General features: G+C 36.9%; 2 protein-coding genes across 2 annotated transcripts in view; one reads left to right on the forward strand and one right to left on the reverse strand.

Moving 5' to 3' along the window:
* LOC125039256 (inositol 1,4,5-trisphosphate receptor-like) overlaps positions 1–9,956 on the reverse strand; it is a gene marked incomplete at its 3' end in the record, with an annotated part of 24,790 nt that extends 14,834 nt beyond the window's left edge. The window contains 2 exon segments of the mRNA XM_047633086.1: positions 8,272–8,564; positions 9,899–9,956. Of these exon segments, the coding sequence (XP_047489042.1) occupies positions 8,272–8,372 (101 nt within the window).
* Positions 9,957–13,664: 3,708 nt separating this feature from the next.
* Positions 13,665–15,000, forward strand: part of LOC125039551 (condensin-2 complex subunit D3-like) — a 33,893-nt gene continuing 32,557 nt past the window's right edge. Inside the window, exon 1 of the mRNA XM_047633620.1 lies at positions 13,665–15,000. This exon is cut by the window's right edge and continues 555 nt beyond it. Within this exon, the coding sequence (XP_047489576.1) occupies positions 13,669–15,000 (1,332 nt within the window). The 5' untranslated portion in view covers positions 13,665–13,668.

Consider the following 15,000-nt stretch of genomic DNA (forward strand, 5'->3'; position numbering starts at 1 on the left):
CATGTATGTATGTATGTATGTATGTATGTATGTATGCATGCATGTATATATGTATGCATGCATGTATATATGTATGCATGCATGTATATATGTATGCATGATGTATATATGTATGCATGCATGTAAGTCTGTATGCATGCAGTATGTCTGTATGCATGTATGTATGTTGTATGCATGCATGTATGTTGTATGCATGCATGTTGTCTGTATGCATGAATGTATGTCTGTATGAATGCATGTATGTCTGTTATGCATGCATGTATGTTCTGTATGCATGCATGCATGTCTGTATGCATGCTTGTATGTCTGTATGCATGGCATGTATGTCTGTAGGCATGCATGTATGTCGGTATGCATGCATGTAAGTCTGTATGCATGCATGCATGTATGTCGGTATGCATGCATGTATGCATGCATGCATGCATGCATGTATGTCTGTAGGCATGCATGTATGTATGTCTGTATGCCATGCATGTATGTCTGTATGTATGCATGCATGTATGTTTGCATGCATATATGTATGCATGCATTGTATGTCTGTATGCATGCATTGTATGTCTGTATGCATGCATGTATTGTCTGTATGCATGTATGTCTGTTTGCATGCATGTATGTCTTGTATGCATGCATGTTTGTCTGTATGCATGCAATGTATGTCTGTATGCATGCATGTAAGTCTGTATGCATGCATGTATATATGTATGCATGCATGTATATATGTATGCATGCATGTATGTCTGTATGAATGCATGTATGTCTGTAAGCATGCATGTATGTATGTATGTATGTATGTATGCATGCATGTATGTCGGTATGCATGCATGTATGTTGTATGCATGCATGTATTGTCTGTATGCATGTATGTCTGTAGGCATGCATGTATGTCTGTAAGCATGCATGTATGTATGCATGTATGTCTGTATGCATGGCATGTATGTCTGTATGATGTCTGTATGCATGTATGTATGTCTGTATGAATGCATGTATGTCTGTAGGCATGCATGTATGTATGTATGCATGATGTATGTCTGTATGATGTCTGTATGCATGAATGTATGTCTGTATGATGTCTGTATGCATGCAGTATGTCTGTATGCATGAATGTATGTCTGTATGAATGCATGTATGTCTGTAGGCATGCATGTATGTCTGTATGATGCATGTATGTCTGTAGGCATGCATGTATGTCGGTATGCATGCATGTAAGTCTGTATGCATGCATGTGTGTCTGTATGCATGCAGTATGTCTGTATGCATGATGTATATATGTATGCATGATGTATATATGTATGCATGCATGTATATATGTATGCATGCATGTATATATGTATGCATGATGTATATATGTATGCATGCATGTATATATGTATGCATGCATGTAAGTCTGTATGCATGCATGTATATATGTATGCATGCATGTATATATGTATGCATGCATGTAGTCTGTATGCATGCATGTATATATGTATGCATGCATGTATATATGTATGCATGCATGTGTGTCTGTATGCATGCAGTATGTCTGTATGCATGAATGTATGTCTGTATGCATGAATGTATGTCTGTATGATGTCTGTATGCATGAATGTATGTCTGTATGATGTCTGTATGCATGAATGTATGTCTGTATGAATGCATGTATGTCTGTTATGCATGCATGTATGCATGCATGTGTGTCTGTATGCATGCAGTATGTCTGTATGCATGAATGTATGTCTGTATGAATGCATGTATGTCTGTTATGCATGCATGTATATATGTATGCATGCATGTATATATGTATTTATGCATGTATATGTATATGCATGTATGTATGTATGCATGCATGTATATATGTATGCATGCATGTATATATGTATTTATGCATGTATATGTATATGCATGTATGTATGCATGATGTATATATGTATGCATGATGTATATATGTATGCATGATGTATATATGTATGCATGCATGTATATATGTATGCATGCATGTATATATGTATGCATGCATGTATATATGTATGCATGATGTATGTCTGTATGATGTCTGTATGCATGAATGTATGTCTGTATGAATGCATGTATGTCTGTAGGCATGCATGTATGTCTGTAGGCATGCATGTATGTCTGTAGGCATGCATGTATGTCGGTATGCATGCATGTAGTCTGTATGCATGCATGTATATATGTATGCATGATGTATGTCTGTATGAATGCATGTATGTCTGTAGCATGCATGTATGTATGCATGATGTATATATGTATGCATGATGTATGTCTGTATGCATGATGTATGTCTGTATGAATGCATGTATGTCTGTATGATGTCTGTATGCATGAATGTATGTCTGTATGCATGAATGTATGTCTGTATGATGTCTGTATGCATGATGTATATATGTATGCATGCATGTAAGTCTGTATGCATGCATGTAAGTCTGTATGCATGCAGTATGTCTGTATGCATGAATGTATGTCTGTATGCATGATGTATATATGTATGCATGCATGTATATATGTATGCATGCATGTGTGTCTGTATGCATGCAGTATGTCTGTATGCATGCAGTATGTCTGTATGCATGATGTATGTCTGTATGCATGAATGTATGTCTGTATGCATGAATGTATGTCTGTATGCATGAATGTATGTCTGTATGATGTCTGTATGCATGATGTATATATGTATGCATGCATGTATATATGTATGCATGCATGTATATATGTATTTATGCATGTATATGTATATGCATGTATGTATGTATGCATGATGTATGTCTGTATGATGTCTGTATGCATGATGTATATATGTATGCATGATGTATGTCTGTATGAATGCATGTATGTCTGTATGATGTCTGTATGCATGAATGTATGTCTGTATGATGCATGTATGTCTGTAGGCATGCATGTATGTCGGTATGCATGCATGTATTGTCTGTATGCATGAATGTATGTCTGTATGAATGCATGTATGTCTGTATGAATGCATGTATGTCTGTATGCATGAATGTATGTCTGTATGCATGGCATGTATGTCTGTAGGCATGCATGTATGTCTGTAGGCATGCATGTATGTCTGTAAGCATGCATGTATGTATGCATGATGTATATATGTATGCATGCATGTATATATGTATGCATGCATGTTATGTCTGTATGCATGATGTATGTCTGTATGATGTCTGTATGCATGAATGTATGTCTGTATGAATGCATGTATGTCTGTAGGCATGCATGTATGTCGGTATGCATGCATGTATATATGTATGCATGATGTATATATGTATGCATGCATGGTATGTCTGTATGCATGAATGTATGTCTGTATGATGTCTGTATGCATGAATGTATGTCTGTATGATGTCTGTATGCATGATGTATGTCTGTATGAATGCATGTATGTCTGTATGAATGCATGTATGTCTGTAGCATGCATGTATGTATGCATGATGTATGTTGTATGCATGCATGTATATATGTATGCATGATGTATGTCTGTATGATGTCTGTATGCATGAATGTATGTCTGTATGATGTCTGTATGCATGATGTATATATGTATGCATGCATGTTGTCTGTATGCATGTATGTCTGTTTGCATGCATGTATGTTGTATGCATGCATGTATATATGTATGCATGCATGTATATATGTATGCATGCATGTATGTCTTATGCATGCATGTATTCTGTATGCATGCATGCATGCATGCATGCATGTATGCATGCATGTATGTCTGTAAGCATGCATGTATGTTCTGTATGCATGCATGTTTGTCTGTATGCATGTATGTCTGTATGCATGAATGTATGTCTGTATGCATGCAATGTATGTCTGTATGCATGAATGTATGTCTGTATGATGTCTGTATGCATGCTTGTATGTCTGTATGCCATGCATGTATGTCTGTAAGCATGCATGTATGTCTGTTTGCATGCATGTATGTATGTTGTATGCATGCATGTTTGTCTGTATGCATGTATGTCTGTTTGCATGCATGTATGTCTGTTTGCATGCATGTATGTTGTATGCATGCATGTTTGTCTGTATGCATGTATGTCTGTTTGCATGCATGTATGTTGTATGCATGCATGTATTCTGTATGCATGCATTGTATGTCTGTATGCTTGCATGTATGTCTGTATGATGTCTGTATGCATGTCTGTATGCATGCATGCATGTATGCATGCATGTATATATGTATGCATGCATGTTGTCTGTATGCATGAATGTATGTCTGTATGCTTGCATGTATGTCTGTAATGCATGCATGTATGTATGCATGTATGTTGTATGCATGCATGTGTGTCTGTATGCATGCATGTGTGTCTGTATGCATGCATGTGTGTCTGTATGCATGCTGTATGTCTGTATGCATGTATGTTGTATGCATGTATGTTGTATGCATGTATGCATGCATGGCATGTATGTCTGTATGCATGCATGTATGCATGCATGTATGTATGTAAGCATGCATGTATGTATGTATGTATGTATGTATGCATGCATGCATGCATGCATGTATGTTTGTATGCATGTATGCATGCATGTATGTCTGTATGCATGTCTGTATGCATGCATGTATGTCTGTATGCATGTCTGTATGCATGCATGTATGTCTGTATGCATGTCTGTATGCATGCATGTATGTCTGTATGCATGTCTGTATGCATGCATGTATGTCTGTATGCATGCATGTATGTCTGTATGCATGCATGTATGTCTGTATGCATGTGTATGCATGATGATGTCTGTATGCATGCATGTATGTTGTATGCATGCATGTATGCATGCATGCTGTATGTCTGTATGCATGTATGTATGCATGCATGTATGTCTGTATGCATGCATGTATGTCTGTATGCATGCATGTATGTCTGTATACATGCATGTATGTCTGTATGCATGCATGTATGTCTGTATGTATGCATGCATGTATGTCTGTATGCATGCATGTATGTCTGTATGTATGCATGCATGTATGTCTGTATGCATGCATGTATGTCTGTATGCATGCATGTATGTCTGTATGCATGCATGTATGTCTGTATGCATGCATGTATGTCTGTATGCATGCATGTATGTCTGTATGCATGCATGTATGTCTGTATGCATGCATGTATGTCTGTATGCATGCATGTATGTCTGTATGCATGCATGTATGTCTGTATGCATGCATGTATGTCTGTATGCATGCATGTATGTCTGTATGCATGCATGTATGTCTGTATGCATGCATGTGTGTCTGTATGCATGCATGTATGTCTGTATGCATGCATGTATGTCTGTATGCATGCATGTCTGTATGCATGCATGCATGTCTGTATGCATGCATGCATGTCTGTATGCATGCATGTATGTCTGTATGCATGTATGTCTGTATGCATGCATGTATGTCTGTATGCATGCATGTATGTCTGTATGCATGTATGTCTGTATGCATGCATGTATGTCTGTATGCATGCATGTATGTCTGTATGCATGCATGTATGTCTGTATGCATGCATTTATGTCTGTATGCATGCATGTATGCCTGTATGCATGCATGTATGTCTGTATGCATGTATGTCTGTATGCATGTATGCATGCATGTATGTTTGCATGCATATATGTATGCATGCATGTATATATGTATGCATGCATGTATATATGTATGCATGCATGTATATATGTATGCATGCATGTATATATGTATGCATGCATGTATATATGTATGCATGTATATGTATATACATGTATGTATGCATGCACGCATGTATATATGTATTTATGCATGTATATGTATATGCATGTATGTATGCATGCCCGCATGTATGTATGCATGCCCGCATGTATATATGTATTTATGCATGTATATGTGCATTTTTGTATGTACGTATTATGTATGCATGTATATGTGCATTTTTGTATGTACGTATTATGTATGCATGTATATGTGCATTTTTGTATGTACGTATTATGTATGCATGTATATGTGCATTTTTGTATGTACGTATTATGTATGCATGTATATGTACATGTATGCATGCATGTATACATGTATGTATGCATGTGTATATATATACACACGCATATATAAATGCATACATACATATTCGAATCAGCCATGCTACTCAGTTTAAGATAAATATTTCTTGTTAAACCGATTCCTGAGAAATGCTTTTCATTCATTCATGATTTGGATCATAGGCCTATTGCGATTATCTTTTGTTCTTTTTACCTCTGCTGAAAAATATGAATCGAAGGTTGATATAAAAACAATAACGTAGTAAGAAAATAAAAGAAAATATCAAGGGTAGAAAAACACTAAATATATACTACAGACGACTTTCAGAATTATGCAAATGAACGTCCCAGCTTCTGAAATCTGCAAATGAAAGCTGCGCGAAGGTTCCTGTTGTGGATCCATTGTGGAGACCAATTTTCTGCAACCTGATTTACATACTGGTAGTCTATTTTTACGTCCTAATCTTGTATTCTTCAGCATTTCCACCTGGCGCACCACAGCGGAGTTATTTACATTGGCTGAATCTTAAATAACTGAATCATCATATTTTTTTTATAGAGTATTAAGTAGTTTTTACAAAACTGATTGTTTACATATATATATATATATATATATATATATATATAATTCCTTTCTAGAGGAGAAAATGTGAAGGGGAAAATGTTTTCCAATGAGACGCATATTTTTTGCATGTTACGTCTATGGAATAAACAAGTAAAAACTAGCCTACTTCCCTAGGTTTCTGTTCATAAGGCCTAAAATTATGCTTAATATATTTACCATGATTTTTTGGGTCAAATTTAGAACGCCTCTAAATTTATCCGTTGAAAACAGCGGGTTTTCAGAAACCTCTTGAAACAGGATATTAACGAAAAATAATCAATAACCGTGCGATCTTGGTTTAGCTATAAATTCTCTAAACTTATTTTTTTCACCAACGAACAGCAGTTACCATGATCCCTCGAACATTCCATTAACCATCTCACACCTGAACTTTAAAAAATTACCTAGTGCGTGAGTGAAAGTTAGGGTAAGTGCGCAAGTGCGTGCACGTTTGCTTGTAAGTGTGCGTGCGCATGGGTGGAAACGCATGAGCGAGGAAAATAATCACTTAATGGGGCGTGTCTGTGAGCATGCGTCTGCATATACGTGCGCGCGCATAATTAATGAGTGAGAGCATGTGTGCCCACATCACTTGCATTGCTTTAATGCAACGAAGGATGACATCCCCCCGAGCAGCGACCAACCGCCTCCTTGGTACAGCCACATGTCCTTGTAAGTTCACCAGGTTACCACTCAGAAATAACGTAGTGACGTAACTAGGAAAGTAGACGAGTTCGATACCTACTGGGTGACCAGCGAAAGAATATAAGGGATGCATTCCAACAACGCCAATTCGATTAATTATCGTAATAAATAATTCATCATCATCGCTCGTGCTGCAAGAAAACGTCCCAAATATTAATCACAACTTCATCGTGAATTAAATTTCTTTTTGAAAAACAACGACTCAATACAACATGAAATTCAGTTCAAGCAAAGAAAAATCAGAAATTAACATATCTATAAAGGAAATTAAAATTCATGAATCCTTAAAATCATCTTTGAAACAACAAAACATGAAAATATATTCATCTTTGGCATTCTGTCGAAACACCGCTGATTAACATTTTATTTTACATGACGAGAATATCGACTTTGTAAATTAATCGTTCTTGGATTCTTAAAGGTGCGATTAAAAATACCAACATATTTGATATTTCGGAAGGCCTGTGCACCAAAGTGTCACTAGTAATTAAAATCTTTCCCATGCTATTACCTGCCGCCGAAAGTGATACATATTGTAGTTTTTTCAACAAGGAATGTACCATACTCTTGTGCATTACATCGAACCTTATCCATATTTTTCAAAAATTTCCATCCTTTTCCTCCTGGCATAACATGTCTCATAGCACTCTCTCACCCTTTTTTCTGGGTCATCTATGGATGAGAAAACATTACTCTTTAGTCCAAACCTAAGACGGGCAACGCATAAAGCGGATTAGGCTCGAACTTCCATATTCATAAGTATATGGAGCATACGCGCACCACTCATGCAATATACTGGCAGACAGTATATCGGTTAGGCCTATACAAAAGGTAAAAACTAAATGAGCCACATCCTTACGGACAACCATTTGGCGTCGTAGGATATATCTCTACGCTGAATTTCTGTTAAGTTTGCCATCAGTGACATTAATAAAGAAACGTGTATATATATAGGCTAGTGTACTTACCCGAGTGTGCTGATAAATCCCGATACGCTGCCCTCAGCATACAGGGAAACGATGTCCCCCATATGAAGGAAGGAGGCAGATCCTAGGTGTTCCGGCCCCATGATGGCGATAGTGTGGTGGTGCAGAGTTACAGTCTGATTTTACTCTCACGCACACTCACTCACGCTTGAGATAAATCAAGGGGCCACGCACTGCCGGTGGCCCTGGCACTCTCAGCACCGGGACATCGTGACACGGAGACACCAGTGTGAATCACCAGTGTGACATGTCCAGTCTCACCACGCTACACTCACCTAGGGGATTATCACCAGCTGGTCACTCTAGTCTAGCTGCAGCAGCACCCCACTCTTAACTCATTACATCAGACTATCTCACCTTTACTTTCTGGTATTTTAACGAGTAAAAACTAATTTAACCTACATTTCTGAGTTTATACCTTAAAACAAACTGACTGCATGTATATAAGGACAAGAACCTGAGCTAACAATTAAATACATACATATCTGTTGAACAAGCTTTAGATGAGAGTTCTCTTAACATTAATACCTCAGTAACTTTAAACTTGATCTCAAACTCAAACTGACAGCTATGCGTCTAGCAATATAGTTGTTGCTACTGTAACGGTTAGCAATTGAGTGATTTAGCAATGCTGTTTTTAGAATTGACAAACGAAGCATTTTACTTCACAACACCCGACAACAGTGCACCAGAAAACCGTAATGTGTATTACTTCTAATGATTCAATACAGGCCTACAGCACACGTTTATGGCTAGCTCAAATGACGGTGTGCCTGCCTATCAGAACTTGCTGACGTCATTAAGTGCCTAGAGAGAGTCAGGCTGCAGCCCAGATTATCCATGCGCTAGTTTTACTAACTTCTTTCATATGCATAATAATTAACATATATGTTTTTTAGTCATTCCAGAGCTGCCATGCTTCTGAAGGCAATGGCTATTCTTCTCTACCTGTTAGTTGGCCTTCTTGCGAACGAGTATGCGAAATACTTGCGCAAGGCCACCTGTCTTGTCATATTACCACACTGCGCCGGCCGTAGCTAACACATTTAACTTCGAGATTTCACTCGAGTTCACCTACAGGAGGCGGAGGAGGAGGAAGAAGAACAGGCCAGTCATGGAAGCTCTCGTGACCTGCCTCAACTTTTCCCTGAAATCTGTCTCTATCTGCTTTGACTTTTGTTATAACGTATGTTTGGTTTAAATCTCTGATCCTACCTCGCTGTTTTAAACGAGCCTTCATTTATTTGACCTGCGGACCGTGTTACAACTTTTGATCTTCCTCTAAAAGTTTAACATCGTTGTCACATGTTTCGAGTTTGGAATACAAAAAATCCTATGTTTGTATCCTCCCCTTTGCCGCTCTTCCCTACGAGTGAAAAATTAGATGAGTGACCAGCTGGTGATGGTGATGAATAAGGTGATGGGAAATCTTGGTCGAGATGTTCTTCCTTAGACAGACACCCTGCAATTCACACTAGGCAGTCAGGGGACAGCTACATCACGCGCACCCAACAGCCGTAATGTGTCACTCCTTCACCCGACGCAGCGGACGGGTGACACGACTACCAACACTATCACACAACTCGATATAAAACAATTGATGTAACACACTTTCCAGGGTGTCAGCGGGAAATAATGCCGCATGCACCCACTCTCGCCAATGGTTGAAGCAACACTGCTCTCCTCGCTCCAGTGTTGCCAGTAGTCGGTAACTTCTATTCCGCTACTTTCGAGCGAGTTTGCCCCGGAGAGTTGCTAATTACCCATTATTTCTAGGTTTCCATGCTTTTTTACACTGGGAATGTAAATATAATAAACATACATTCATTATCATTGTGTTCCTTATTTTCATATCACTACTTTGTGTGAATTTTGTGGTCATAGAAACTGTTACTACCGGTATTTTTTTTTGGGGGGGCGGGGGTAAATAACTGTTACCAAACCACAGAGGTAAACCTTTTGAATATATACAGTTAATGTTTCGAGGAACGACTGATATATAAATATATAGATATATGTTAACATTCAATCGCATAGACTTACATCAATACATGCAGTACACCTTGCCTGGGTTCATCAGATTGCGCATGGAAAGATGGATATGACACTGCTGCAATTGCAATAATGGAATGATAACAGTGAAATGAGAGGCATGATATTAGATGTATCATTTGAATGATGACTATAAAGGATGACTTAATACTGATAATGAAATGAGAAAATTAACAATAACGATGACAAAAATAATACTTGTAATTATGGTAATAAAACAAAAGGACATTAATGGTAAAGGTAGCTATGGTAACATTAATGATGGTAGTATGTTAAATACCATAATTGTGTATCATTATCATTGTTGTTAACATCATTTTACCATGTCTGTTAATATCATAATTGGGTATCATTATTATTGTTGTTAACATCATTTTGCTAAGTCTGTTATTTCTACTACACTATTATTGGAATTATTATAATCATTATGGTAATGGTAAGAGTATACAATGACACATAACAGTGGTAGTGCGATATAATAATAATAATAATAATAATAATAATAATGATAATAATAACAATAATGATGATAATAACAACAAGAATAAAGTTACTAATAATAATACCTATGAAAATAATAGTCATAATAATAATGATAATGATAATGATAACCAAACAATAATGATATTAATGACGATGATGGCGATGACTAATGATAATAATGAGATCAACAATAACAACAACAATACGGATAATGATAAATATGATAATAATAATGATAGTACTATCATTACAGTAATTATAATGTTAATGACAATGATGATGGTAATAATAATAATATGATAACAGTAATGATGTTGATGATGATAATGATAATAGTATTGTGATAATAATAATGATGATGATAATAATAACAATAACAGCAACAGTAATGTAGATGATGATGCTGGTAATAATAATAATAATAATAAAAATGATAATAGTTCTGATAATAATAATAATGATGATAATAGTTCTGATAATAATAATAATGATGATAATAGTTCTGATAATAATAATGATGATGATAATAGTTACGATAATAATAACAATAATAATGATGATGCACAGCTACAATTACCGGTCCAGTAATGACCAATACATGTTGAAAGTGGAGAGGTAAATAAATCATATTCCAGGAACGAAAAAAATATACAATAAAAGGGAATATAAAGGGGAATAGAGACATATATAGATAGATAGTAGATATATATATATAGATAGATAGATAGATGGATATATATATATATATATAGAGAGAGAGAGAGAGAGAGAGAGGCAGAGAGAGAGCTTCTGGGCTGTCCTTTGTTTCCGTGCGGAAAGTTCGAGAACTCGCCAGGGATTGTACTTTAAGAGAATGTTCAGTTACGCGGATATGTGTTCGAGAAAATGGTTATGATAATAGCTGTTGTGTATAATATGATATAAATGTTCCTTAAGTCTCTCTAACTCTCTCTCTATTTCTCATATGCACACACACACACACTCACACACACACACACACACACACGCACACGCACACGCACGCACGCACACACACACACACACACACACACACACACACACACACACACACACACACACACACACACACACACACACACACACACACACTCACACACACACGCACACACACACACACACACACACACACACACTCACACACACACACACACACACACTCACTTGTATACTTACACATATATTTATGTGTGTATATGTATATATGTATATACGTATATATGTATATATACATTCACTTGCTAATTTATATCTATATTTCTGTCTGTGTATTGTCTGCGTTTTTCTATATGTATATATGTATATATACATTCACTTGCTAATTTATATCTATATTTCTGTCTGTGTATTTTCTGCGTTTTTCTATATGTATATATGTATATATACATTCACTTGCTAATTTATATATATATGTATATATGTATATATACATTCACTTGCTAATTTATATCTATATATATGTGTATTTTCTGCGTTTTTCTTTTAAATATGCCGTTCCTCTTCAAAAAATGAAAAAAACTTCATTCCGAAATGTTCTACCATTATCGGTAAATATACTTGAGATTGCAAGGAAACGTTTTGCACAAGAAGTTCAGAAGTTCACATTCCAAAAGCTTCCCTTTACTCCCTGAATTATGGATCTTGCTCTTGACATCTAACATTTTCACTTCGCGACGACGGCACACTCTTCTGCAACCTCTTCATGCACTTTAGAGAATGCCCTTTAGTAATATATGAAAGACTCGCGATACCGCATGCTTTTGTGTGTGGTTTTAATTGCGGAAAACATGCACTGTGAATTAATTCTTTGTTTCACTTTACTACCATGTATCTCAAATTTGGGAAAATGGTGTACTTATTGACATCACTTAATTAAAAAAATACAAATTCAGTGTGCATTTCCCCTATCCCCCTAAAGGAAAAAAAAAGAGAAAGAAAGAAAAAGTCATAGGGTGATCATTATCTGCTGGCAATGTATCACATAGCAAAACATGCTAAAAGTAGCGCTACTTTGAGAAGAAATGTTTTTTCCTTAATCTGGCAACACTGACTGTCACTCACAGGTGGTTAGTCTGCCGAAAACTTTATGAAGTCATTGGTTACTTATATAAGTTAGAGATAAATAAAGCAGTGTGTGAGTGACCATGGTCATAGAGTAATATCTAACTTAGCAGGAATCAAGTACCCTCCACAGCCTAAATATAACTATCAAAACCCAGCAGTGTTTTCGAATGAAGTTTATAAGAAATCAGATCAATGCAAAATTCATAAAAATTGTCTTCTTTAAGGAACTGTTGGGTATATAGAATTGTGGACCTTGACATGAAGCAATTTGAAGGTGTAGATTCAAATGGTTTAACGATTTAAACCGTAGCAAAGTGGATTACTTTAAATAGAGAAACATATTTGTGTTATCTTTTATTTTTTTCCAATATTGTAAGGGACATATTATCGGAAGTTAACGTAACGTACAAGAAATATTTAGCATCAGGGAGAAAACGAACACATTCGGGAATTAGCGCCAGGAAATAACATTTTAAGTGGTTATGTATTGTTTTTAAGTAATTGCAAAAGTACGAAGACTAGAATGGTATTATATTTTTTTAATTAAATAAAAAGCTGAACAAATCGAAGCAAGTACCAACAGAAAAAAACATGTATATATTTTATATATATATTAAACCTAAATATATTGAAATTAACATCAGATTTAAAATATATTCCCTCTTTTATTTTTTCACATTCAAAAAGGAGTAGAAATATTTGAATTGATGCTCTTAACAAAAGTCAGTTCATGTAGATATTTCAAACAACAACAAATTCAAAATGGCAGAGATGGCGGTGGACGGGCGGGCTCAGCAACTTCTAGATCTTCTCCTCAAATTCTCCATTGACAAGCTCGATTCAGCATGGATAAAGAATGTGATAGACGCGGATTTCACAGAGGTGGAGGATTTGCCGCCGGAATTCGAGGATCTCCACTGCAGTACCAATTTCAGTGGGTTGTTCGGCGCTGTGATCGGGTCCTGTAGGCAGTGGATTGACACAATGCCAGCTCTCAACGACGACAGCGACAGGAGAGCTTCGTCGTCCAACCTGAATAGGTCTACAGAGGAGGAGAGAGGTGAGGTCGAAGCACACACCAGATTTTGGATCGATTTGTCCGAAAATGTAAATTTGAAAGGGTTGATGTCTCTTCTCTTTTATTACATCTTTCGGGGTCAAAGGTACGATGCCAAGGAGGAGGACCGCGAGCTGGGCATTCAGGCCGCCAGCCTATATTTCCTCCTCCTCTCTGTGCCTGGAAGCAATGCCTTCCGTGTGTTCCACCCTGTCATGTACCTCAAAGCTCTAGACATCCTGCGTCTGACAACCAAATTGCGTGTGGGAGCTGTGAGCCCAAAAAAAGGGCGTCAAGGTGGTGTTAGAGGTGGTCAGAGGAAGTCACATGAGGAACTCATGGCAGAGATGGAGGATGACGACGAAGCTGAAATAACAATGCTTACTCCTAGTGAGGCAAACAAACTCATTCGATCTCTGAATATTCTTCTTAATGATTTCTTGAGGCTCTCCCAACGGTTCTCATTGAAACATTCACCGGAGTCAATGGATGAAACCATAAGTATTCTTGTTGATGTGTCTCGGTCGGAGACCCATAATGCACAAGGAATCTTTGTTGGCAGACATGGCCCAGCAACTGTCACAGCATTAGCTTACAATGCCTATGTGGCACTGCAGTCCATATGTAACCCCATTCATGGTAAGGTAAACAAAATTGTTATTATGATTATGAAACACATAATGTACAATATTCTTATGATCAGTCGAGGGTCCTCAGACCTGTCAGCTCGATCTTTAGGGGTTATTCGAGACCATTCCCTTATTTTTGTCAAGTACATATTGACGCAGGTGAAGGAGGAAGCACATGAAGGTGTTTATATCCTTATCCAGCACTTGTGCATTCAAGTACCAGACAAGGCAGAATTTAGGCAAAAAACTGCTCAGTCTGTGGTGGAAATCTTGCGCTACCTTCCCATTCAGTTGTACACAAAGCTCATGAAATGGTTCTTCAAGTTCTCCCATAATGAAAAGGCAGGCCACAGGCTTTTCTTGCTTGAGGTTATCTCAAAGATGTTAGGTGAGGAGGAACGCCAAGCT

The sequence above is a fragment of the Penaeus chinensis genome, chromosome 27 (genome assembly GCF_019202785.1).
Source record: "Penaeus chinensis breed Huanghai No. 1 chromosome 27, ASM1920278v2, whole genome shotgun sequence".
In the NCBI taxonomy this organism is placed as follows: Eukaryota; Metazoa; Arthropoda; class Malacostraca; order Decapoda; family Penaeidae; genus Penaeus; species Penaeus chinensis.